This window comes from Globicephala melas, chromosome 6 (genome assembly GCF_963455315.2).
Source record: "Globicephala melas chromosome 6, mGloMel1.2, whole genome shotgun sequence".
In the NCBI taxonomy this organism is placed as follows: Eukaryota; Metazoa; Chordata; class Mammalia; order Artiodactyla; family Delphinidae; genus Globicephala; species Globicephala melas.
Genome location: NC_083319.1, coordinates 8,636,177 through 8,662,311, shown reverse-complemented (window position 1 = coordinate 8,662,311; position 26,135 = coordinate 8,636,177). Strand labels below are relative to the sequence as shown.

The following is a 26,135-nucleotide window of genomic DNA, read 5'->3' as shown; positions in this document are numbered from 1 at the left end:
ACAAAGTTACAGGCCAGGTTATAGGAATCTGGGTTACATGGCAAATTGTTAGAAAGTAGCTTCCAGGGCTTCCCTGGTGGCGCAGTGGTTGAGAGTCCACCTGCCGATGCAGGGGGCACGGGTTCGTGCCCCGGTCCGGGAAGATCCCACATGCCGCGGAGCGGCTGGGCCCGTGAGCCATGGCCGCTGAGCCTGCGCGTCCGGAGCCTGTGCTCCGCATCGGGAGAGGCCACAACAGTGAGAGGCCCGCATACCGCAAAAAAAAAAAAAAAAAAAAAAAAAAAAAAGTAGCTTCCATGTCCTGGCTATTGTAAATAGAGCTGCAGTGAACATCGTGGTACATAACTCTTTTTGAATTATGGTTTTCTCAGGATATATGCCCAGTAGTCGGATTGCTGGGTCGTGTGTTAGTTCTATTATTAGTTTTTTAAGGAACCTCCATACTGTTCTCCATAGTGGCTGTATCAATTTACATTCCCACCAACAGTGCAAGAGGGTTCCCTTTTCTCCACACCCTCTCCGGCGTTTATTGTTTGCAGATTTTTTGATGATGGCCATTCTGACTGGTGTGAGGTGATACCTCATTGTAGTTTTGATTTGCATTTCTCTAATGATTAGTGATGTTGAGCATCCTTTCATGTGTTTGTTGGCAATCTGTGTATCTTCTTCTTGGGAGAAATGTCTATTTAGGTCTTCTGCCCATTTTTGGATTGGGTTTGGTTTTTTGATATTGAGCTGCTTGTAAATTTTGGAGATTAATCCTTTGTCACTTGCTTCATCTGCAAATATTTTCTCTCATTCTGAGGGTTATCTTTCCATCTTGTTTATGGTTTCCTTTGCTGTGCAAAAGCTTTTAAGTTTCATTAGGTCCCATTGGTTTATTTTTATTTCCATTTCTCTAGGAGGTGGGTCAAAAAGGATCTTGCTGTGATTTATGTCATAGAGTGTTCTACCTATGTTTTCCTCTAAAAGTTTTATAATGTCTGGCCTCACATTTAGGTCTTTAATCCATTTTGAGTTTATTTTTGTGTATGGTGTTAGGGAATGTTCTAATTTCATTTTTACATGTAGCTGCCCAGTTTTCCCAGAACCACTTATTGAAGAGGCTGTCTTTTCTCCACTGTATAGTCTTGCCTCCTTTATCAAAGATAAGGTGACCATATGTGCATTGATTTATCTCTGGGTTTTCCTGTTCCATTGATCTATATTTCTGTTTTTGTTCCAGGACCATACTGTCTTGATTACTGTAGGTTTGTGGTATAGTCTGAAGTCCAGGAGCCTGATTACTCCAGCTCCGTTTTTCTTTCTCAAGATTGCTTTGGCTATTCGGGGTCTCTTGTGTTTCCATACAAATTGTGAAATTTTTTGTTCTAGTTCTGTGAAAAATGCTATTGGTAGTTTGATAGGGATTGCATTGAATCTGTAGGTTGCTTTGGGTAGTATAGTTATTTTCACAATGTTGATTCTTCCAATCCAAGAACATGGTATATCTCTCCATCTGTTTGTATCATCTTTAATTTCTTTCATCAGTGTCTTATAGTTTCTGCATACAGATCTTTTTTTCTCCTTAGGTAGGTTTATTCCTAGGTATTTTATTCTTTTTGTTGCAATGGTAAATGGGAGTGTTTCCTTAATTTCTCTGATTTTTTGTTGGTGGTGTATAGGAATGCCAGAGATTTCTGTGCATTAATTTTGTATCCTGCAACCTCACCAGACTCATTGATTAGCTCTAGTAGTTTTCCTGTAGCATCTTTGGGATTCTCTATGTATAGTATCATGTCATCTGCAAACAGTGACAGCTTTACTTCTTTTCCAATTTGGATTCCTTTTATTTTTCGTCTCTGACTGCTGTGGCTAAAACTTCCAAAACTATGTTGAATAATGGTGGTGAGAGTGGACAACCTTGTCTTGTTCCTGATCTTAGTGGAAATGGTTTCAGTTTTTCACCATTGAGAATGATGTTGGCTGTGGGTTTGTCATATATGGCCTTTATTATGTTGAGGTAAGTTCCCTCTATGCCTACTTTCTGGAGGGTTTTTATCATAAATGGGTGTTGAATTTTGTTGAAAGCTTCTTCTGCATCTATTGAGATGATCATATGGTTTTTCTCCTTCAGTTTGTTAATATGGTTTATCACATTGATTGATTTGCATATACTGAAGAATCCTTGCATTCCTGGAATAAACCCCACTTGATCATGCTGTATGATCCTTTTAACATGCTGTTGGATTCTGTTTGCTAGTATTTTGTTGAGGATTTTTGCATCTATGTTCATCAGTGATATTGGCCTGTAGTTTTCTTTCTTTGTGACATCTGTCTGGTTTTGGTATCAGGGTGATTGTGGCCTTGTAGAATGAGTTTGGAAGTGTTCCTCCCTCTGCTATATTTTGGAAGAGTTTGAGAAGGATAGGTGTTAGCTCTTCTCTAAATGTTTGATAGAATTTGCCTGTGAAGCCATCTGGTCCTGGGCTTTTGTTTGTTGGAAGATTTTTAATCACAGTCTCAATTTCAGTGCTTGTGATTGGTCTGTTTGTATTATCTGTTTCTTCCTGGTTCAGTCTCAGAAGATTGTGCTTTTCTAAGAATTTGTCCATTTGTTCCAGGTTGTCCATTTTATTGGCATAGAGTTGCTTGTAGTAATAATCTCTCATGATCCTTTGTATTTCTTCAGTGTCAGTTGTTACTTCTTTTTTTTCTAATTCTATTGATTTGAGTCTTCTCCGTTTTTTTTCTTGATGAGTCTGGCTAATGGTTTACCAATTGTGTGTATCTTCTCAAAGAACCAGCTTTTAGTTTTATTGATCTTTGCTATCGTTTCCTTCATTTCTTTTTCATTTATTTCTGATCTGATCTTTATGATTTCTTTCCTCCTGCTAACTTGGGGTTTTTTTGTTCTTCTTTCTCTAATTGCTTTAGGTGTAAGGTTAGGTTGTTTGTTTGAGGTGTTGTTTCTTGAGGTAGGATTGTATTGCTATAAACTTCCCTTTTAGAACTGCTTTTGCTGCATCCCATAGGTTTTGGGTCATCGTGTTTTCATTGTCGTTTGTTTCTAGGCAATTTTTGATTTCTTCAGTGATCTCTTGGTTATTAAGTAGTGTATTGTTTAGCCTCCATGTGCTTGTATTTTTTACAGATTCTTAAATGCTGCTTTTAATATTTTTTCTTTGTAGTTAATTTTTGATAGTTTAATTAGCATGTGTCTTGGCGTGTTTCTCCTTGGACTTATCCTGTATGGGACTCTCTGTGCTTCCTGGACTTGATTGACTATTTCCTTCCCCATATTAGGGAAGTTTTCAACTATAATCTCTTTGGATATTTTCTCAGTCCCTTTTTCTCTTCTCTTTCTGGGACCCCTATAATTCGAATGTTGGTGCGTTTAATGTTGTCCCAGAGTTCTCTAAGATTGTCCTCAATTCTTTTCATTCTTTTTTCTTTATTCTGCTCTGCAGTAGTTATTTCCACTATTTTATCTTCCAGGTCACTTATCTGTTCTTCTACCTCAGTTATTCTGCTATTGATTCCTTCTAGAGAATTTTTAATTTCATTTATTGTGTTGTTCATCATTGTTTGTTTGCTCTTTAGTTCTGCTAGGTCCTTGTTAAACATTTCTTGTATTTTCTCCATTTTGTTTCCAAGATTTTGGATCATCTTTACTGTCATTACTCTGAATTCTTTTTCAGGTAGACTGCCTATTTCCTCTTCATTTGTTTGGTCTGGTGGGTTTTTGCCTTGCTCCTTCATCTACTGTGTGCTTCTCTGTCTTCTCATTTTGCTAAACTTACTGTGTTTGGGGTCTCCTTTTCGCAGGCTGCATGTTCATAGTTCCCGTTGTTTTTGGTGTCTGCCCCCAGTGGCTAAGGTTGGTTCAGTGGGTTGTGTATAGGCTTCCAGGTAGAGGGGACTAGTGCCTGTGTTCTGGTGGATGAGGCTGGATCTTGTCTTTCTGGTGGGCAGGACTGCATCCAGTTGTGTGTTTTGGGGTATGTGTGACCTTATTATGATTTTAGACAGCCTCTCTGCTAATGGGTGGGGTTGTGTTCCTGTCTTGCTAGTTGTTTGGCATAGAGCGTCCAGCACTGTAGTTTGCTGGTGTTGAGTGAAGCTGGATCTTAGCATTGAGATGGAGATCTCTGGGAGAGCTTTTGCCGTTTGGTATTACGTGGAGCTGGGAGGTCTCTGGTGGACCAATGTCCTGAACTCGGCTCTCCCATCTCAGAGGCACAGGCCTGACACCCAGCAGGAGCACCAAGACCCTGTCAGCCACACGGCCAGGTATGTGGGGGAGTTTCTTGCCTTTTGGGAAGTCTGAGGTCTTCTGCCAGCGTTCAGTAGGTGTTCTGTAGGATTTGTTCCACGTGTAGAAGTATTTCTGATGTATGTGTGGGGAGAAAGGTGATCTCCACGTCTTACTCCTCCACCATCTTGAAGGTCTCCAATGTCCCTATTTTAAAGGTCACCATCATCCACCATTTATAAAGAGAAAGATTGTGTTTGCATTTCTGGGAGGATGTTTATCAAATTAACTAATTGGAAATAGGCTCAGTGTTAGGGATCTTTTCCTTTCTACCTTTTCAAACTTCCCTATTAGCTATTTTAGAAACTGAGCATGTATTATTTTTATAACTGAAAAATTTCAATAAAAATAACAAAAAGGCAAGAAAGGGTAGTAACCCAGAGTTGTAGAGGGCATATGGTATCAGGCTGTCCTGTGTGCTGCTGCCAAAGGGAGTAGGAATCAGCAGGCTCTTCCTGGAGGGCAGAAAGGGTAACTTGCATACATCATCCACGACCTTAAAACTGTGTACTTCTAAGAATTAGTCTAGGAAATAATCAAATAGATGTGCACGAAGATATCTGAGCAAGGATATTTATAGCAGTATCATTTAATAATCGCAGAAAGACTCTGAATGCTCTGAAACGGAGGATCATCGTAAACTTTGGTAATCCAGGCACTGTAGTATTCTGTAGCTATTAACATCACGTCAGCATGTTGACACAGGGATGCATTCATAAAAGGTGAGAAAGTGGTATATTTAGTGTGATAACATTTTAATTTTCTTTTATTATGGTGAAATATACAAAGCATAAAATTTACCATTTTAACCACTTGTAAGTGTACAGTTCTGTGGCATTAAGTACATTCACCTTGTTGTGCAGCCATCACCGCCATCCACCTCCAGAACTTTTTCATCTTCCCAAAGTGAAACTCTGTACCCGCTAAACAGGGACTCCCCACGGCCCCCTCCCCTGGACCCTGTAGGACCACCATTCTGCTTTCTGTCTCTATGAATCTGACTGCTCTAGGTACTTCGTTTAAGTGGAATCGTACAGTATTTGTCCTTTTGTGACTGGCTTCTTTCACACAGCGTAATGTCTTCAGGGTTCATCCACGTTGTAGCTTATGTCAGAATTTCCTTCCTTTTTAAGACTGATTAATATTCCGTTGCATGGATAAGACCACTTCTGTTTACCCATTTGTCCATCAATAGGCACTTGGGTTGTTTCCACCTTTTTTTGCCTATTGTGGATAATGTTGCTACGAACATGGGTACACAAATATCTGTTCAAGTCCCTGCTTTTAATTCTTTCAGTTAACTTTTAAAAAATCCATCAATATGCATTAAAAATTAACTAGAAGAACATATATCAAAATGTAATAATACTTCTGGGTGACGAGACTATAGAAGATTATGTGTATGTTGTTCAGTGTTTTACAACTAATCAGACTTCCAAGCTGAAGTTACTTCTGTATTTTAAAAAAGAGAGACTTTTTTGTGAGGGGACTGTCAGGTGGACGCCCAGGTAACGCCCATGAGGCTCCCCAGGAGTGGCTGCTCAGCCCTGTCCCCACCCCACCCCCATGTTTCTGCAGCGGCCATGCAGCAGATGCTGACCGAGAGCTGTAACAGCCGGCTCATCCAGATGGCCTACGAGTCTCAGAGGCAGAACCTGGTCCAGCAGGCCTGTTCCAGGTAAGGTAAGGAAGAGGCTTCCCGAGTGAGGGACTCTGGGGAGCTGCCTCAGGGCCCAGGACCGTAGGGTGAGAGCTGGCACTGGACTCTCCTGCCTCGGGCCACCCCACCCTGGGCCATGATGTCAGGAGCAAGTTACCGCTGGTCTAAGTGATTTTTCTAGCTGGACCCTAAGGAAGCACAACTAGCCGATGACAGAGCTCGGGTTTGACCCAGGCTGTGCTCTGGACTATGGTGTACTTATAAATCTCCAGGGGTCATGGGTGGGGTGCACTGGAGGGGGGAGGGTGATGGGGCTGCCTTCATGCTGACAGCCATTTTGGGTCTGGCCTTCCAAGTTCACCCCAGCACCGTGGCTTTGTTGAAGGACCTGCAGTGCCCGGCAGAGCCAGTTGAGAAAAGCTCCTTCGATGCTTAGCAGCCCCAGACAGGGACAGACCAACAGCCCTGGCTGCCCTTGTGTTTCTCCTCCCACCTGGGTGGCTCCAGCGCAGGTGCCACCTCCTCCCCGCCCCCCGGGCACCTGGAGCACGCCAGCCTCCCCGTGTCCCAGCAGATGCAGGGGTCTCCCTCCTTCCTGCTGGTGTGACCTTGTTTTTAGGAGCGTGGGCACTAGGGCCAGACAGTCGTGGATTCACATCCCACTTCTTATAACTAACTGTGAAGTCTTAGGCAAGTTATTTTCCCTCCCTGAGCCTCAATTTTCTTATCAGAAAAAAGGGGATAAATCACAGTACCTACTCCTAGAGTTGTTGGAGGATTTAATGGGCATTAATGATCACACTGTCTGCCACATAAGGGTCCAATAAATAACAGCTACTATTATGAAACAGACAACCTTAAAACCAAGATTGTACCAAAGTATGGACATATTAGGTTTGCAGTTTGGATTTTTGTGCCAAAGTCACTAGACTTGCTCTAGGGCGACGAGAGCAGGTCCACGGCCAGGGTGAGAGACACTGGGGTGGAGGGTGAGACGTTAGTGCCCGGGAAGGACAGCTTTCTCTCAGCCTGAGTGGCTCACCTGGGAGGTCATGAGCTCCCTGTTGGTGGAGGTGGGTGGGCAGAGGCCAGGCAGCCACTTCACGGGGGGGCATCGTAGGAAGGATTCCAGTGGAGGGGTGGATGACGGGGCCCGGGAGATCATCTCCCCAGCTCTGGAGACAGAGACTCCGTCACCCTCCATCCAGGGCCATGGGATTCAGACAAAGCTCCATGTCCACCCCGCCCCCCCAAGCCCAGGATGTGGCCCCCAGCAGGCGCTCCATGAGTATTGTTGAATGAATAAATGGTTTATCTCCGTCTCCTCCAAGGTGCCTGGCACGTAGCAGGTGCTCAGGAAATGTTCATGAATTTGCTGTGTTTCTGGCAGCATGGCTGAAATGGATGAGCGGTTCCAGCAGATCCTGTCCTGGCAACAGATGGATCAGAACAAAGCCATTTGCCAGATCCTGCAGGAGGTGAGCCCTGGGGGCAGGGGCTCAGGACGGGGGCAGGAGGGACGCGGGGAGCCCGGAGCAGAGCGGCAGAACTCCACGTGGAGGCGCTGTCCTGGACTCCTGGACAGTGTGTAAGAACCAAGATGCTTAGGGAGCTGAGAAGCGTACTGACCGTGAGGATGAGGGGCAGGGAGAGGCCTCTCTGGGTGGTCGTTTCCGCTCCCTGAAGTCTAGAGAAGCGCCCTCCCCAGGCAGCCGCTCCCCGTGCTGCGTGGGCTCCATCATGAGGACATGATGGGCAGAAGACGGTGGTACCCACCCCATGGAGTGAGCCCCCAGACTCCTCCCTTCCAATCCCGCCGCACCTCCATCTGCTCTCCCGCCGGCTTAGCGGGCGCATAGCAGGTGCTCCTGAGTGGACGGGACCAGGAAGGACCCCTGTGATTTCCTCCCTCCTGTGTCCAAATTGTTCAGTCCCAGCTTTCCCCACAGGCCCTGTTGGAGTCTCATTTCCCGACCCTCGCATCCCCTCCCTCCTTTCTTCCTCTGTGATGTTGTCCTGCCACTCCCTGATTCATCGTTTCCTCTCTCCTTTCTCCCCAACTCCTATCTCTCTCGTCTTCCAAAACGCTTTGACTTAGTATTTGTGAGATTGTCTGAGGAAACTGCTCTGTTTCTTAGAGGGCATGTCAGGCCTCGTGGTTAAGGTGAGGCTGAGAGCTGGACAGACTTGCATGCTAGTGCCAGCCGGTTCACTTCTCTGAACCTCACTTTCCTCATCTGTGAAATGGGGCAGTGAAGGTACTCTCGTCGTCGCCTCTTCCATGTGCAGCGTGGGAAGAGCCCTGAGCACGGTGTCCAGCACGTAGTAAGCGCTTCATAAGTATTATTTTAAAAAATTAAACAAGTAACCTGAAAAGTTGTCTCTCTAAGAAACAGAAAAGGCACACATTAAGGTGTCTGACACAGATTTTGTTTTCCCTGCGGGCCCCCTGAGTGGCCGTGCTCTCTGTTGCAGAGCGCCATGCAGAAGGCGGCCTTCGAGGCTCTCCAGGTGAAGAAGGACCTGATGCATCGGCAGATCCGGAAGCAGGTGAGCGCAGGCTGCGGCCTCCCCCCAGACCCACCCTGTGGGCTTTCAGAGGCGTGAGGAGGGGGCTCCAGGCCAGCCCGACAAGAGGTCTCCCCGGCACCTCCCTCCCCTCACTGAGCCTCGTGGAACCTCCTCAGGGTGTCAGGAGGTGCCTGGGCAGCACTGTGCATGCCAGCAGGTGAGACCTGTGCCTGCTGCTTCTCGTGATGCCCAGGGCTGAGGGACAGGAGGCCTCGACCGCTTGGCGGCCACAGGCAGGGCTCCTCCACCGGCTCAGACCCCAGTGTCCCCGTCGGCCCAGATTGAGGAGCTGGGACAGGCTGACCCCCGCCTGAGCGAGCAGGCAGGGCCTGGTGTCGGCTGAGGAGTGGCCTGGGCCTGGTGGGGAGGGGCTGTGCTCTTGTCCGGGCTCCGCTGCTGACCTGCGGGCAGCCTTGGGCGAACGCCACGCTGGGCCTCTTGGCCACCCGCTTCCAGCAGGGCTGTATCTGGCTCGCTGGGCTCCCAGAGCGCGTGGCCTGGGTGGCGGCAGACAGAGCGAGCTTTCAGGCTACGGGACGCATGTCACCTCGTATTCAGCACACTTTGAATTTCACATTTTGCATGGTTGTTTTTTTCTTTTTCTTTTTTGCCAAAACCAACTTACCTTTTTATTTCCCCCTTTAATTTCAATCCCACATTGCCAGACATGAATCTCATTCCTCTGACCAGGGGTTGGTGGGGTCATAAGAACATAGGGACAAAGGTCATAGGCACAGGGTAGAGAAGTCACTGCCCATGGGGTCTGACCCCGAGGGCTAAAAGCCCCCAGTCACACCCTGAAGGTATGTGGTGACTCCCAGACGTTCTCATTATGGGTGGTTTTGACCCACCAGGCCAGCTCTTCCCCTTCAGACAAGCAGGGACATCCCAAGGAAAGGGCACACTCACTCACCCGCTGTGTGTCCTTGGGCAAGTTACTTAACCTCTCTGAGCCTCGGTTTCCTTGTCTGTAAAATGGAGGCAATAATACCTCCTAATAGGTATTGATGAAATGATGCAAATAAATTGCACAGCACAGTCCTAGCATGTGGAATCTCAATAAATATCAGCTACTACTATTATTGTTATTATTACTCAGTCCCCTCCATTGCCCTCTGCACTCCTCTGACAGCTGTTTAGAGGAAGCAAGAGAACTGGACTGGGAAGAGGCTCATTGAGAATTCCGTGTCTGTTCTTCACTCTGGTCCTCACCTTGAAGGAAAGCCCCTTCATTCCACACCTTGATCAGCGCCCATTCTGGGCTGGCCCTGTGCCCGGCTTCTGATCAGCAGTACTGTCCAGGACAAGAGGGTCCACGCCGCGGAGGATTCAGGGCCGTGAAATAACGAACTCTTTTTAAACCCCCGCTGATGAGGTTCCCAAGGTACACAGGTCCCCTTCATTGCAGAGCGCCCCCAGAAAGGATTCTTAGATCCACTTGGCCATCCAAGAGCAGCGGCACAGGATTAAACCGTGGTTAATGTGAATTAAAAAACCCCTGTCTCGTCTTCTGTTTAGATTAAGTTAATAGAAACTGAGTTATTGCAGCTGACACAGCTGGAGTTAAAGAGGAAATCCCTGGACACAGAGGCACTACAGGTATGTAGGGCTCCCTAGCCTGCCCTGTCCCCCACCCCACCCCCAACGAATGCACCCACCGCCTCTCAGCTGCTCTCCGGCAGACAAGGCAGTGATGCTGGAGGAGGCCCTGGCCCCAGGAGGCTCGTGGGAGCCCGGTCTGGGGGCCGAGCGCAGCGCAGGCGAAGGTTAGGGCTGGGATCAGCCCGTCGCCAGGCAGGAGGGTCAGAGGAAGGAGGCTTTCATTGCCAAGGCTCACCCAGGCGCATCTCCATCTCCGTGTTTTCTTTGTTTTGGGGCTGGGTTGCTCCTGAGCTCCCTGTCTCTCTCAGTCATGCTTCTGGGGCGCTGGTTCTCACGGCTGACATCCTCTGGGGAAGGAGCTGTCTCGGTGTTCCGAGGATGTCTGAGGAGAGGGTCCAGCTGTGGCTCTGTGAACTCCAGCCTGGGTGTCCTGCTCACACAGATGTGGAGGCTGCAGAGACTAGCAGACAGCGTTCTGGGCTGCAAATCTGGGACCCGGGTTGTCCTCGCACAGTCTTGCCGTGTGACCTGGCTGGGGAGGGAGGGAGGGGCAGCCCTTTCCCTTCTCTGTACCTTAGTCTCCCCAGCTGTACGCAGAAGGGTCGGATCAATGATGTGTGAGGACATGTGCCCCGTACCAGGCTTTTGAGCAGAGCCTTCTGTCTGTCACCGTCCCTGTGTCTGTCCTCAGTGGAGCAGTCTTCATTTGTCTCATGGGCTTCTCAATGCAGGAGAAGAACGCTGAGGTCTGGAGTCGCACGGGTCTGTCACCGTATGACTTTAGGCAGGTTACTTCCCCTCCCTGGGCCTCCATGTCTCCCCTGCATAAAGGAAATAGTCTTCCAGGCCCAGCCTGTGTCTCAGGGCCATCAGAGAGGAGTGGGCTAGCAAATGGAAAGGCCTCAGCCTTGCGGGGTTGGTGGAGCTCTGAAAGAAGATGCAACCACCGTGCTTGGTGGGTGCCCATGCATCCTGCCTATTAGAGCTGTGGGGCTCCTGTTTTCGGGGTTTCCAAGAGGAGGAGAAGAGTGGAACGCAGACACAAATGGGGCTTTCTCGGGTTTGCACATCACTCCGTCTGCGTAGAGCCTTCCTGGCTGGCGTGGGTCCCTCACCCACCCTCCCTCCCGCTGTTTGCTTCTGCCCACGTGCTCCGTAGTCAGTGAGACTGGAGTCAGGTACCTGCTGCTTGTCATTCCCTTTGTTTGATGTTTCTTACCACTGCACTGTGTTCGGTCACTAGATCCCGTGCCTGGCCTTACCCCTTGGGGAAGGGAGGTACAGGCTGGTGAGAAGGTGGGGAGGGGATGCTGGGGCAGAGAGGCCCCTCTGCTCTGTTCCCCAACTCTCAGCCTGAGATCAGGGACAGAGCCTTGAATGGAGTCGGAGCCACTGTGGCCCCCGGCTGCCAGCTGAGAACTGAGTGAGGGGGATCCTGCTGCCGCGCTGCGGGGACTTCTTGGGCCGCGGTACTGCGAGTTTCCCAGCGCTGGGCGTGGTCTTGTGTTGCAGGAGATGATCTCGGAGCAGCGCTGGGTCCTGAGCTCCCTGCTCCAGCAGCTGCTCAAAGAGAAGACACAGCGAGAGGAGGAGCTCCGGGAGATCCTGGTGCGTCTGGCTTCCGCGTCCAGAGTCGCTCATGGGTTTGCTTCCCCTAAATGCTCTTGCCGTTCTTAGGAACACTTTCATTAGTCTAGTAGTAGTTGTTCATCAGAGAAAAAATGGAAAGTACAAAGGAAAAGAATCTCACTCCTGAGAGTTGTCTGTTGCTAATATTTTGAGGTATGTTTTCCAAACATCGGGATGCATGTTTATCGCGGTGTGTGCACGTGCCTGTAACACGGAACTGCGCCCCCGTTTCCAACCAGCTCGTTCGCACCTGCTCTTTCCTGTCTTTCGCGTCCTCTGCGTTCCTTCCGTGGCTGCATTGAGATGGGCCCTTGTTTGGCCTATTGTCGAGCATACTTCCCGTTTTTTACTCTTAATAAGCAAGGCTGTCTCGGCAGCTAAGTATCTGAGAACAGCCACGGGTATTGGCTCAGGACAGATGCGCAGGAGAGTACTTGGTGTGTCCGGGGCAGGCCGTTTAGTAAGCCTTCGACAGGGGTTGCCCAGCTGCCCCCCCTGGACCCAGATGGGTTTGCCTCTGGCACATCATCAGGGTGGCAGAGCCCCCTTTAGGGGGCAGGTCAGGGTCACTTCCTCCAGAGCCCAAGTGCACCTGAGTGGTCAGGACCCAGTCTTTCCTGTGGCCTTGTTACCGCCCCAGACGTCCTCTGAGCTCCACCGTGGGCCAGGCCCTGTGCCGGGCATGGAAAGGAGCGAGACCAGCTTCTTCCCGAGCCCTGCACGAGCCCAGATGGTGTGTTTGTGCCAGTCAGAAGCTGCCTGTTCCTCACGGTGCCTCACGGCCATCACCTCCAAATTGCATTAATGTGTGACCCGCTCCCTGAGTGCTGCATAAGGGGCAGCCATGCCGTGGCCGTGTGCTCCCGCCCTCAAGGGGCCTTGGGGACTCACTGTGCACCTCATCAGGACATGGCCATCAGGGTCATGGGCTCCCAAAGAGAGGTGTGCCCGCAGCCCAGAGAGGGCCAGGCTGGAAAAGGGGAGCCAGCTCGGCAAGGTACAGGAGGGACCACTAGGGGGAGCTGGGGAGATGCCTGCAGTGTAATCCTGCCGCCCACATCACATCGACCCCCAGCGCAGCTGCAGTCCTGGGTGGGTGGCTTGGTGGTTGAGAGCGCAGGCTCCGAGCAAGACAGACCTGGGTCTGAATCCTGGCCACGACACGGGCAGCTCTTTGACCTTGGGCTGGCTGGTATTCACTCTGAACTAATCACTCCCGTTTCTTCACCTGTGAAGTAGAAACTACTTCACAGAGTCGTGAGAATTAAGTACAAGGGCATCTCCCAGTGCACAGCACGGTCTGGCACGAAGTGCCCTGACGTTGCTGCTGCTGCTGTTAGTATCGTGTGTTCACTGCTGTGTCCTCAGCGCCCAGAACAACGCTCAGGAACGTGTGAGTGATGGAGGAATCGGCTTGAATGGCATGTTTATAATTCTCTGGCTTCGTCAGGTGAAGCCCACTCCAGAAGCCGAAGGTGTCCTCAGCATCTTATTTCTCTCCCTGCCTGGCACCCAGAGGACACACTAAGCCTTCCTGGGGGAAGGAGACGGCTGCCTAGTACTTTGCTCTTCCCATAAGCAGATGAGAAGGTGTCCCCCTCCAAGTCATGATGGCTGGGGAAGGGGGGCGGGCACCAGGTGTCAGCAGCCCAGGTTCCGGTCCCCCCACCAGGTATGCTGTGTCTGAGATCGTTCTCAGCAGTAAAGTGGGGGCAGTGAGGCTTCCTGCCTTTCCGGGCTCAGCAGTTTAAAGGGTGAGGCAACAGTGGGTAGGCACGTTCTTTGTAAAATACCAAGTCATCCACGTGCTCAGAGGAGCAGAGTTCACAGGTGTCACTGTCATTGTTTCTATTCACTGACTTGTAACTAACAGTGTCTGCTTCCTTCTTGGCAGACGGAGTTAGAAGCCAAAAGTGAAACTAAGCAGGAGAATTACTGGCTGATTCAGTATCAGCGGCTCTTGAACCAGAAACCGTTGTCCTTGAAGCTGCAGGTGAGGATTGCTGGCGCCCACCCTGCAGGAGCCTCTGGCCTCAGCGGTGCCCGGCTTCCTGACCTGTCCAGTTTAATTCCATTCATATTTCTGGTGACTAAGTGTACCAGGTCCCCCGGGCAGGGACAGAAACGAGAGGGAGGAGCATTGGTTCTGGTGACTTTTCAGTCACTTCTGGGCGGAGCAGAGACCCACAGCCCACTGTGCGCTCACCAGCGCAGGGGCTGCGGATGGGACAGACGTGGTCCCCAGTCTCCCCCACCTCCCCCTCCCCTCCCCCTCTCCTCCCCCTCTCCTCCCTTTCCCCCTCTCCTCCCTTTCCCCCTCTCACACACATGCACACACACACACCCTTTTTTTTTTTTTTTTTTTAATAAAAATGGAGTCTGTCTTGGGAATTCCCTGGTGGTCCAGTGGTTAAGACTCTGCGCTTCCACTGCAGCAGGCACAGGTTCGATCCCTGGTCGGGGAGCTAAGATCCCACAAGCTACGTGGCACGACCAAAAAAACAAACAGGAGTCCTTCTATAAGGCAATTCTGGCAACTTCCTTTGTCCCCCCAACAGTAGTGACAGGCTGTTGTCCAGGCCCGTGTGTGTAGATCTCCTCGTTGTTCCCAGACGACTGCACAGCGTTTAGGATCTGCACGAGCCCTCACTTGTTTAAACAGTCCCCTCTTGATGGGTACTTAAGTTGCTTACGTTGTCAAGTTTACAGAGTGGCAGTGAACTAACTTCCTCGTGCGTCTCTCTCTATGCCCTTAAATATCCATTTTTGTAGGAAAAGTTCCAAGAATACGTTTTACATATTACGTTGTATGTATTTGCACTCTTCGTTTGCTGTTGTGAGTAATGGCTTCTTGGTTTTTTTCCCCATCCGTGGTGCGCTTGGCTTCTCCCTTGGGTCTGTCCTGTAGGAAGAAGGCCTGGAGCGCCAGCTGGTGGCCCTCCTGGTGGAGCTGTCGGCCGAGCACTACCTTCCCATCTTCGCCCACCACCGCATCTCACTGGACATGCTGAGCCGGATGGACCCTGGGGACCTGGCCAAGGTGGGCAGCAGCTGCGCCTCGGGGGGGGCAAGGGCAGCGGGCAGGGCCCTGGCCCAACCCAGCCAGGCCGCTTGCTCTTCACGCAGTTCTTGGTGAGGCCCGTGTCATCAGCTGTCAGAGCCAGAACGTGTGCCCCATCTGCCCCCCGTCATGTGGCTACAAAAGCCAGGGCTTATGGGTGCTGCTGACCCCAGATTGGTGCCCCCCGTGCCCCACCCCGTTCAGATTGGATCTTCACCGCGTAGGGCTGGACAGCCAGGACCTTGGAGCTCATCTGGACCAGCCCCCTCCCCACCCCATGGATTTAGTTATCACAGCAGCAGCGCTGCCCGAGCCTGGTACACGCTGCACTAATTCATTTACCCTTCAAGAGAGACGAGTACCGATGCCGGCAAATACCTGACAGTGCCGGGCGCTGTTCTAAGCATGTGTTATATGCGGATTCATTGAATCTTCCCAACAACCTGGGCGGGCACGTGCTGACACTGTCACCACCTTTCGGATAAGGAGGCTGAGACACGGCAAGGTAGCATTTGGCCCGAGGTCGCACAGCAGAGCCAGGACTGGTGCCGGGGTCCATGCTGTTGACCGCTCTGCTGTACTGCCCGGCCCTCGGCAGACGCAGGCACCGGGGCTCAGAAGGGCGACACGACTGTCACCCACGCTCAGGAGCACTCTCTCTGGAGGCTGAGGGACTGTGATTCTGGCACGGCCCCTTCTCAGCAGCTCAGCCTCGGTGTGAACCACCTGACCGTGCAAACTGTGCCAGAGGGTCCTGACTTCCTGGTCGTCACGGGGGTGATGGGAGGTCATGCGGCTGAAGCTGTCAGCACAGCCCCTGTGCGGGCTTCGCACTTGCTAAACTGTCGCTGTTGCTGGTGTTGGTTTCCCTCTGGGCCTCAGCGTCTCCCTCTGCTGTACGGATTGTCGGGCCCTCGTGGGCCTCCACCTTTCCAGCTGAGGGTGCTGGAAGCCAGGGAGGAGGTAGTGGCTCTGACCGTGCTGCACAGTAGGTCCCTTGCCCAGCCCAGGCCTTGACCTGCCCTCCTTGGTCCAAGCAGGTGGGCGTCTCGGAAGCCGGCCTGCGGCACCAGATCCTGCGCAGAGCCCAGGAGCTGCTGGACGCGACCAGGGCCCGGCCAGGTACCGATGCGGAGCCCTCCCCTGAGCAGAGCCCTTACGTGTGGGCTGCGGTTGGGGGCGTCCCCTGTTTACAGTTCAGGACGAGTCCTAAGGGCCACTTCTAACCCTGGCCAGTCCTTAAGCTTCCCTCCTAAAGGAACAATTTATAAATGGGAAAAGCAGGCTCCAAAAATGGAAAAAAAGAACTTTTCCTATAGCAGTTTCAGGCCCCTTCTGGCTTCCCTAAACCCACCCTACTAGACGTCGGGAACCACACACTCAGGATCCCTGGAGTAGAGGGAGAAATCAGCCAGACCCAGCGCCCACCCCATGCCCAGCACTGCGCCCCAGGCCAGGCCTGTGGTTTGGACGTAGAAAGGTGGTTGTGATGGTTGTGAAGGAGGTGCCCTGCCCTCATCCGGAGGCCCGGGAGAGGGCAGGTGCTGTGGCTGACCCAGGGGAAGGTCTCCTGTGTGCCGAGCAGGATGGGTATCAGGCATTTGACGACCACCATGTCAGGTCACCTTTGCTGCAGCCCCGTGAGGTGGGCACCATTGTTACCCGCATCTGAGAGATGAGGAAACTGAGGCAGAGACAGGTTAACCCTAACCCTAACCCTTAGGGCTTCTTCCTGATTGTGGCCGCCCTGCAGGGAGGGGCTGGGCTGGAAGGCTCCTGAGCTCCAGAGGGCAGGAGAGCCTCAGGAGTTTCCCCAACAGTTCTCTTTCTGACCCCAGGACTCAATATATGTTACATTAAATATAGAAGTGCCCCTTACAGTGATGGTTTGGGGGGGACACCATGTACCCCTAGAGGGGCCAGAGTGGTTGCGATAGGCTTTTTAAAAAGAAAACTTCAGGTTTTTTACAATTATAAAAAATGCTACTTGTAATTTAACCCGTAGAATAAATGAAAAACATGAACTGAGGGGGTGGGGATCAGGGATGGAGAGAGACTTGAGGGTGTCGCTGGTGCACGTGGTGTGATAATGAGAGAGACCGATTCTGATGTCCTTTCGCGGCGGTTGGGACCCAGGCAGGGGACATGCTGGGGCCTCTGCCAGGGGACAGGGGGAGCAGCCTTGAGAGCTGCTCACTCCTCTCCCTGCCCCTTTGGGCTACCTGCGCCTGGGCCCCTGGGTGGAGAATGTGCGAGCGAGGTCCGGTCCTAGCCAGGGCTGCTGCGGGGCAGCTCTACCACCAGATGGCCCTGTGGCCTCGGGCAAGTGGCTTCCCCCTCTGAGCCTCCTGATTTCTCATCTCTGACAGTGATGAGCCCTACTTGCAGGGTGGCTGTGAAGGATTCAGAGTGTGTTAGGGGCAAGAGGCCCCAATTAACCGGTGCCCCAGCTGTCCCGTCTTACAGGTGGGGGAATGAGGCTCAGCAAAGAGAAATGAGGGTGTGTAGGAAGGCAGGGTCCTGGTCGGATCCCATCCCGCTCCGGCTCCCTGCCACTTGGGGCAGGCGGGGCCAGGGGAGGCCCCAGGGATCGGGGTCAGGTGGGCGTGACCCAGCCTCAGCCTCTCTGTCCCCACAGAGCTGCCGAAACCACCCCAGGGCGAGGTCCTCCCCACGGCCCCTGAGGAGCTTCCCGAGGCAGTAAGACCATCGGCCCCCTGCGCGGAGCTGGAGGCCCAGACCTCAGAATGTGTTGTGTGCCTGGAACGGGAGGTAAGTCTGGGGCAACAGGCCCAGTGCCTGCCGTCCGGAGCCTCCCAGGCAAAAAAACAGGAAATTAAAATGACCCATGATCCCATTACCCAAACATGAGTAATGCTATGTTTTCTGGGCCTTTTTCTTCAAGAGTTTTTTCTCCCACTTAGGAAGTTTCCCTTCGTATATGTATTAAGTCATTAAATATCAACAACACAATTTTCTCTGAAGAGACTTTAAAACCTGTTTTTAAAACTAACAAAATTGACACCTATTATAAAAATTCAGCAATGTAGCACGTAAAATACTCCCCCTCCCCCGAGTGTGATCCTGCTTAGAAAGGTTGCCACGTGAGCAGTTTGATTACCCTATGGTTTGTTTGTTTGTTTGTTTTGCGGTACGCGGGCCTCTCACTGTTGTGGAGCACAGGCTCCAGACACGCAGGCCCAGCGGCCATGGCTCACGGGCCCAGCCGCTCCGCGGCATGTGGGATCCTCCCAGACCGGGGCACGAACCCATATCCCCTGCATCGGCAGGCGGACTCCCAACCACTGCGCCACCAGGGAAGCCCTACCCTGTGGTTTTTGCTGGGCTCAGGGAATGCGGTGATACAGGGGGCCTTGGTGGTTATAAATTTAACCAAACCCCTGCTCTGGGCCCTGGAGGTGGCTTCCTAGCTCTTGTTATTACCAACAGTGCTATACTGAACAGCCTTGAACAGAATTTGGAGCACATCCTTGGTTCTTTACTTAGGATAACTTACTAAAAAGAGGAAATGCTAAAGCAAAGAATAGACACACTTCCATGGCTTTTAATCCATAATGCTGGGGTGGTTTTGAGACCGAGGGGGCCGGGCAAAGTGCACAGAAAATCCAAAAATTGGGAACAACGTGCACATCCAGCAGCTGGGCTGGTGAGATAGGGCGGGGCTGTGAAACGTGCGGCTGTTACAGAGAGGGGCAGACAGTGACCATACGGGCGGTGGAGCGTGACGACCGTGCTGTCAGATCTTTGGGGGCCGGGGGCCTCACTTGCCCCATCCCCGGGGAATCAGGCCGGGCTGGTTCCCAGACACTCCCGCACTCTCTCCTCAGGCCCAGATGATCTTCCTCAACTGCGGCCACGTCTGCTGCTGCCAGCAGTGCTGCCAGCCCCTGCGCACTTGCCCGCTGTGCCGCCAGGACATCGCCCAGCGCCTCCGCATCTACCACAGCCGCTGAGCGCCGGCCGCCGCCCGGGCCTGACACCTCCAGCCCCACCTCTGCTACCTGCGGGCCCAGGGCTCCAGCTCCCGCTCTGTTCTCCATGGACTAGTACGGGCCCCTCTGTCCTGGCCCAGGCGGAGACAGGAGTGTTCCTGACCAAGGACAGAGCCAGCGTGAATACCGTGGAGGAGAGAGGACCCCTCGCCGCACGAGGACAGGGTCTGGGGGGTGGGGTACCAGCATGCCTCCATCTGAGCACAGGCCTGAGTGTCTCAGCTGCCTCTGGCAGTCACGCCCCCCCACCCAGGAGCCTCCTCGGGAGCCCGGGCAGTGCTGTCCCACGGGGCAGGGTGGTGGGGGTGCAGGAGGGCCCTGGCCGAGGGGAGAGGTGGGGAGGCCACCGTGTCCTCGGACTGCCTGGCCAGAGTGTGTTCAGGGCGGGCCTGGTGCCACAGCGACGTCGGCCCCTCCTCGCCTCCCTCTGCTCTCCCCGCACGCTGGGCCCCTCCTCTCTCCAGCTCTGCACCTCCTCACCCCACGCAGCTCCAGGGCAGGTACTGAGCTTTGCAGACCCAAAGCAGTAACGTCAATAAACCCATCTCCAGCCGCCTCCTCCAGAGTCATCCCTGGGTCCTGATGGAGCCCGGGGAGGGGGAGGGGGTCGCAGCTGAGTCAGAAGGGAAGGGGGGAGGTGCGGTGTTCCCAAAGGTGAAGTTATCCAAACCTCCCTTGTTGCAGGTGGAGAGACCAGGGCTCTAAGAGAAGGGCTCAGAAAGTCTGCGGAGCTCGTGGTGCCGTGTGGGCTGTGCTATGTGCTCTGTTATCGTTACCCCAGACCAGGGGGCTGGATGTCCCGGGCCCTGCGACAGGAACGTGGTGGCGCTGGCTCTGGAGCCTAGAAGCATCTTGAGCCCTGAACCCGTGCAGCCGCGCGGTTGTTCACCGCACAGTTGCGGGAGCCGTGCTCCTGGTACTCGCCGTAGAGCTGCGCCTCTGTTGTGCGCCTTCTGGCAGACAGTTCTGAGCCAGGGGCAGCTTTTCCTTTGGGCTACAGGCAGGCCTGCTCGGGGCGCCTGGGCTCTGCCTCCAGCTAACTCTGACTCTGGCCAACCTTCCACATCCTAGTTCCCCATCTGGTCAGCAAGGGACACGATGGAGCCCTGACGTAGGCCGGCGGCCACCAGGGAGCCCTGACTGCTCATCGCAGGCACAGCGTAAGAGCCGGCGGGATGCAGGGGACAGGCCCTCACTCTCCCTGCCTTGTTGTGACAGTCCTGCGGGCTGAAACAGGACGGATGAAAGGCCCATGTGGTGTGAGTCCTGCTTTCCAGGTACCCGGGGGACCTCTGATGGTTTCCCTCCCCACACACCCTGCTGGGCTCTGCTAAGCTAAGAGGGGAGACTGAGGCCTGAGGTGGGCAGGGCCACCTCGCAGAGCACAGTGTTTGGCGGGTCTCCTTGAACCCTCAATAGGCCCCCCCTTTTATAGACGAGGAGCCTGAGGTTGAGTTCAGTGCCTTGCCAAGGTCAACAGCAAGACTGCAGCTGAGCCCCTGCTTCCTCACCTCAGCCCTTAACAAGCCTTCAGCCACTGGCCACCGTCCCCCAAGGTGATGGGGGCCCCATAGCCTCAGCCCAGGTTCCCCGCCTTCCTGGACCTCAGTTTACACATCGGTGAAATGTGACAATGGTGCCCGCCGCCTGGAGCTGCCGTGAGGCTCCTAGTCTTGCAAGTAACGTGCACGGCCCACAGTACTAGCTGTGTGAGCAGGAGTCTTACTGGCATCACTGTTTGGATCTAGTGTGAGCCTCGGGCCCACCCGCCATGGGCACCCAGGGCCACGTGGCCATAAAGTAGCTGCCCTCCTGCCCTCAGCATTGCCCGAGACGCCCAGAGGGGCACCCTGCATAGATCTGGCTGAGGAAGCCGTCTGAGCTGCCAGCAGGCGGGTCACCTACCTGCTGTGTCCCTTCTCTCCAAGCCTCAGTTTTCTCCTCTGTAAAATGGGATAATAGAACTCTGGCCATGCACCTGTAAGCACTCGGTCAAGCGGCCATCCCAGAAAGTCGAGGTACACAGGTGCTCCTAGTCCGTCTCCAGCAAAGGTCTCGCCCTGCTGGGACCACACGTGGGCCACTGGCTTTAAATAAAGCATTTATTGATTAGTAGAAGCTTAAACAGTTTGCATAATATTTTCAATACAAGATTTGAGGATGATTTGGAAAACCACAAAAGAAGGCACCAAAGGAGAGCATCTTCAGACGGAACGTGTTGGTAAAAGAGGTTAGTGAGGCGTTGAGTTTAGGGCTTGGGGGACTGGGGGGGGCGGGGGTCCCTGAGCACCAGCCAGTGCTTCACGTCCTGTGGGTCCCAGGGCCCAGTCCAGGAAGGAGATGAGGGGATGGAGGAGGCAGGACTGGGATGGCGTTGACGACCCTGAAGGACTCGGTTTCTGCCCTGCCCACCCTCCCCTCCCCTCCAAGCAGCAGGGGAGGGGGTGTGGGAAGGCCAGGAGGCCCCAGCCCCTGGGGATGGTCTCGGCTTGACCCTCACCCCAGGAAGGGGGATGGCTGGGCCCCCACGTGACTCAGGACATTTGAAGAGTCCTGGAGTTTTCAGGATGGGGTGACCGGAAACTCAGAGCACAAGGGGCCGAGCCCCAGCCTGACGCAAGAGCTCAGTGGTGCCCTGGGGTGCCTCGGCCCATCCTCCTGCCCCTCACGAGCCCCGCAGCTCCCTGGGAGGACAACGCGTACCTTGGAAGTGGCCTGCAGAGTCCACACCCACCCGGCCCTGCCACTGAGCAACATGCCACCGCCCCCCACCCCCCGAGCCCAGCACGGGGACAGAGGAACTCCGGAGACTGGACCCCAGCAAGTGGAGGGGGAGGCAACGGCCCAGCTTCCAGCAGCCCTCCATCTGCCACCGCGCCCACCCTCCCAGCAGTACCTCTGCAGAGGTCACACCCTCCTTCCCTCAGACACGCCCTCTCCCTCCTCTCCCCAGACCAGCCCGTTCCAGGCCTTTCTTGTTCTCTCCTCAGGCCCACGGCCCCATCCCCCTCCGCGAGGCAGCTCTCCCCCAGCCTGAAGGCCCCTCCTTGCACATCCCCTCACCCGGGGCAGGACAGCAAGGCCAGTATCCACTCCAAAACTGGCCTCTGGGGCCCAGCCAGGAGGAGGGAGGAGCGGGGCCGAGACGGGCCTCAGCACTCCGTCTTCCTGGTTCCAGCGAGCCCTTTGGTGCGAGCAGAGGATCCATGGGCTCTGTGTCACAGCAGATGCTACTCTTCCCGCCCTCTTCCCAAGGACGGCAAGACCCACGAGGGAAACGGGCCACAGAGGCAGGGCAGGGACGCAGGACTCAGGGACCCAGGGCCACCGCGCGCTCCCAGCCCCCTCCGCTGTGCTCTGCCCCCGGCAGGAGGAGGAAAGCCGAGATCATCCCACATAAGAGAAAACAGACCGACCAAGTGTGACCAAACCCAATAAAGTGACTCAGGTGGGCCCGTCTCCGCCCCAGAGGTGCCACACCAGCCTGGCCCCATCCCCACCTGGAAGGCAGAGATCCAGCGCTCCCCGCCCAGAGCCGAGCCTTCCAGTGCCTCAGGGAGTGGCCCGTGCGCCATGTCCAACAGAAGCTCGGGGGCGACTGGCCTAGAACTCAGTCTGCACCCCTGCACCGTCCTCGGTGCTGGTATGGATTGGAGGGCGGCCGCCAGGGCCGGACACCTGCTCCCCGGTCTCCTGGTCACTGGGCTTGGGAGGCTCGAGGTCCGAGGCCTTTCCAGGCGGGAGCTGCCGGAGGGGTGAGGCAGGCGGTGAGGCGGCCTCAGGGGCTGCCCCGGGCTGGGGGCTCTCCTGGGCGGGGGCCCCATTGAGCAGGGGGCCGGCCAGCGGGGGGCTCTCAGCCTGCAGATCCCGGGCCAGCAGACCACGGAGCTCGGTGATGCTGTCTGCGGACGCAGGTGGTAGGGGCTCAGGGACAGCCTCGAAGGGCAGCCCCACCTCCTCGTCCTGGACCACGGACACCACCTGCTTGGCACGCCGGCGCTTTTCCGAGAGGGTGGCTGCTTCCGGGATGCCAGGGCTGCCGGGGTCCCCACCACTGTCACTGCTGCCGCTGTACTCCTCGCCCCAGTCAATGGGCAAGCCCTCGGCCAGCAGGTGCAGGTTGGGGTCGCTGTTGTGCATGACCACGCTGTCCCGGTACAGGTTGTGCTTCCTCTGCACGGCGGCCTCCTTCACAGCTACAGGACAGGAGGGCGGTGTCGGGACATTTACCACGGGGCTGACGGCCGCCAGCACACCCTACACTGCCCAGCTGTGACCTGCATCAGCCCCCAGAAGCCCCCCTCGGCCTAAGTGGGTGCTGTGACTGGGACGAGGCTTATTTCAGGCCTCAATGCCGGGAAGCAGGGGCTGTGACCGTACACCCTGTCACTCACCTGATGCTCCCAAAATGTCAAGGACCCACAAACAAACTAAGGCACAGGGATGCGATGCTACCCTGCTGGGACCACACTGCTAGTAGTGGGCCCACCCCAGCCCACGGCATAAGTCCTCTTTTCTTTGTAGCTTAGCTGACCCCACCAGGAAGACCTCTGGGCGGCCTCCTCCACCACCCTCCAGGCAGTAAGGGTCCCAACAGCAGCACCCGCCCCCCCCCAGCTCTGCAGTCAGCCCCCGGGGGCCGGGAGGCACGCACCCTGCAGGATGTCCTTCATGACCGTCTGCAACACCACCTCCTCATACGTGTTCTCCACCAGGATGAACCTGGCAAAGTCCTCGAATATCAGCTCCTGGAAACGGGACAGCTCCTGCCGGGTGGGGGTGGGGGTGGGACAGAGAGAGGGGAGGCCAGGGCTGTTGGTCAGGCCCAGGACTGGGGCTAGTGGGGGAGGGGAGAGGGAAGGGGAGAGGGAAAGGGAGAGGGGAGGGCAGTGGGGAGAGGAGGGGACAGGAGGGAGGAGGGGGACAGGAATGAGAGGAGGGGGGAGAGGAGTGAAGAGAGGGGAGAGGAGAAATGGGGAGGGGAGAGGAGAAGTGGGCAGGGGAGAGGAGAAGTGTGGGGGGAGAGGGGTGGGGAGGGGAGTGAGGAGGGGGGAGAGGAGGGGGAGGGGGGAGAGTGAGGAGATGAGAGGGAGGAGGGGGAGGGAGAGAATGAGGAGAGGGGAGAGGGAGGAGAGGGGAGAGGGAGGAGAGGGGAGAGGGAGGAGAGGGGAGAGGGAGGAGAGGGGAGAGGGAGGGGAGAGGGAGGAGAGGGGAGAGGGAGGAGAGGGGAGAGGGAGGAGAGGGGAGAGGGGAGTGGGGAGAGTGGGGAGAGAGAGGAGAGGGGAGAGTGGGGAGAGAGGGGAGAGTGGGGAGAGGGGAGAGTGGGGAGAGGAGGAGAGGGGAGAGAAGGAGAGTGAGGAGAGGGGAGAGGAGGGGAGAGGGAGGGGAGGGGAGAAGAGGGGTGAGGAGGGGAGAGGAGTGACGGGAGGGGGAGAGGGGAGGGAGGAGTGAGGGGAGAGGAGTGAGGGGAGGGGGAGAGGCGAGAAAAGAGGAGAGAGGGGAGGGGAGGGAGAGGAGTGGGGAGGGGGAGCGCAGTGGGGGGAGAGGGCGCACTCACCGACTTGCAGGTGGGCGCCAGCTTCTTGAGCAGGAACGGGATGGTGATCTGCAGCAGAGCCTCCCGGAAAAAGCGCTTCCGCACGGTGCTGCTGTCATAGTCGTATTTCTGCCAGGAAGAGCGGCCAGGGCACAGGAGGCTCTGGGTCAGGGAGCTCCACCGGTCCCTGGTCTGACCCGAGCCCCAGCGCCCCCCTGGGTGGAGGGGTGGGGCCTGGCCGGGCGGCTCACCTTCAGCACCCGCTCCAGGATGCGCTGGATGGACTTGCACAGCTCCTCCTTGGTGGGCCCCTTCCCCAGCTCCTGGTGCAGAAGGGTCTCGAAGGTGTACACGGCGTTGTCCATTTGCTGCCGGCGGGGCACACCACGGGGCACGTGAAAGGGGTGCCCGCCGGGAGGAGGGGGCGCCTGTGTGCTCAGCTGCCCGTTCACTCACTCACTCCTGTACTGTCTAGTGTGCTGGCTCAGGGCCGGGCACCGGGGCCACTCCCTGCCTCAGGGAAACAGAGGCCCTGGGCCCTGTGGGAAGGGGCTTAGGGAGCAAGAAGGGCCTCCCGGAGGAAGGGGTCTCTGAGACCCAAAAGATGAGTCTGAATTAGCCGGTGGGGGGCAGAGGGGCAGGGTCCAAACAGACCAGAGAGCAGAGCAGCGGAGAGCACGCGGGGGCCGAGTGTGGCTGCAGTGAGGCCCGTGGGGACGATGAGGAGGGGGCTGGGGAGGAAGGCCACAGAGGCAGCCTCTTCCCCAGGAGATGGGGAGCTGGGGACGGCGGGGGCAGCTGGGGTAGCACCCTGGGCTCACCTCACGCATGAGGATCTGGGCTCGCTGCTTGAACACAGACGTGCTGGACACGTCAAAACGCTGTTGCAGCCCATCGAGCCGCAGCGGCTCCATCTTCTCATAGCAGCTCTGCATCTTGAGGGGGTGGTACGCCAGCTGGGACAGCTTCTCCATGTACTGCAGGGAGGCAGAGACACGTGGGACCTGAGCTGGGGCCGCCAGAGGAGCCAGGCAGCCGGGAAGGCCATCCGGGGGTGGCGGTCACAAGGGCAAGCGCTGGAGGACCCGGGACAGGAAGCATGAGGATCTGAAGGCAGGAGGAGTGGGGTCCGGCAGCACAGCGTGTGGGGAGAGGCCAGCCCGGGCGCTGGGTGACCTTGGGCAAATCGCTCACCTTCTCTTAGCCTCCAAGTCACGAGCTGGTTTTTCATGATCTCTAAGGTCTTCTATGGCTCTCAAATTCTATGATTATTATTGTCAATGGACTCCTCAGTTTGGGGTGTAGAAGACGCTGAGATTACAGGACCAATTCTGTCTACACCTGACAACTATGTGGGGTTCCAGGCAGCCGACTACCCCAATGTGGGGTCTGTGGAAGACCGTTCACCCCGAGAACCAGAGCACTCAGAAGTGAGAGAGGCTGGCTGCATTTGTGGGGTGCACGCAGACCCTCCGTTCACAGGTTATGCCCCGGAGGGGAGCGGCCAGCCCTGATCACAGCGAGGGCCTGACGGGGGCCAGACCAAACCCAAACCCGGGGCCATGCCTGGCTCACCTCGCCCAGCTTGTCGATGCCGCCCTCATTGATGACGTTCAGGTTCATGTCGGTGACCTCCTTGAAGAAGACGTCCCGCACTTCGGTGAAGCCCTGGCTGGTGGGCACCATCAGGGCCTCCAGGATGGACGGGATATAGGGCTGGACATGATTCCGGACACACACCTCCGCCTTGGGGAGGATGGAGGCTGCGC

At 55.1% G+C, this 26,135-nt stretch overlaps 2 protein-coding genes across 9 annotated transcripts in view; one reads left to right on the top strand and one right to left on the bottom strand.

Annotated features, from left to right (window-relative positions):
• The window catches only part of LRSAM1 (leucine rich repeat and sterile alpha motif containing 1), a 47,250-nt gene extending 26,183 nt beyond the window's left edge, over nt 1-21,067 (top strand). For 2 of the 4 annotated variants that reach the window (XM_060300405.2, XM_060300404.2), the window contains exons 17-26: nt 5,873-5,972; nt 7,345-7,432; nt 8,430-8,504; nt 10,044-10,124; nt 11,640-11,735; nt 13,651-13,749; nt 14,665-14,796; nt 15,858-15,939; nt 17,456-17,589; nt 18,666-21,064. In XM_060300405.2, coding sequence (XP_060156388.1) covers nt 5,873-5,972; nt 7,345-7,432; nt 8,430-8,504; nt 10,044-10,124; nt 11,640-11,735; nt 13,651-13,749; nt 14,665-14,796; nt 15,858-15,939; nt 17,456-17,589; nt 18,666-18,791 — 1,013 coding nt within the window. In that variant the 3' untranslated portion in view covers nt 18,792-21,064. Of the gene's footprint in view, nt 1-5,872; nt 5,973-7,344; nt 7,433-8,429; nt 8,505-10,043; nt 10,125-11,639; nt 11,736-13,650; nt 13,750-14,664; nt 14,797-15,857; nt 15,940-17,455; nt 17,590-18,665 lie in introns of all 4 variants that reach the window. The other 2 variants (XR_009564247.1, XM_060300406.2) reach the window with 2 other exon arrangements.
• Nucleotides 20,919-26,135, bottom strand: part of NIBAN2 (niban apoptosis regulator 2) — a 51,505-nt gene continuing 46,288 nt past the window's right edge. For all 5 annotated transcript variants that reach the window (XM_060300399.2, XM_030858604.3, XM_030858602.3 and 2 more), the window contains 6 exons: nt 25,942-26,129; nt 25,188-25,343; nt 24,618-24,734; nt 24,388-24,495; nt 23,485-23,596; nt 20,919-23,026 (listed from right to left, as the gene is read on the bottom strand). In XM_060300399.2, coding sequence (XP_060156382.1) covers nt 22,434-23,026; nt 23,485-23,596; nt 24,388-24,495; nt 24,618-24,734; nt 25,188-25,343; nt 25,942-26,129 — 1,274 coding nt within the window. In that variant the 3' untranslated portion in view covers nt 20,919-22,433. The remainder of the gene's footprint in view (nt 23,027-23,484; nt 23,597-24,387; nt 24,496-24,617; nt 24,735-25,187; nt 25,344-25,941; nt 26,130-26,135) is intronic.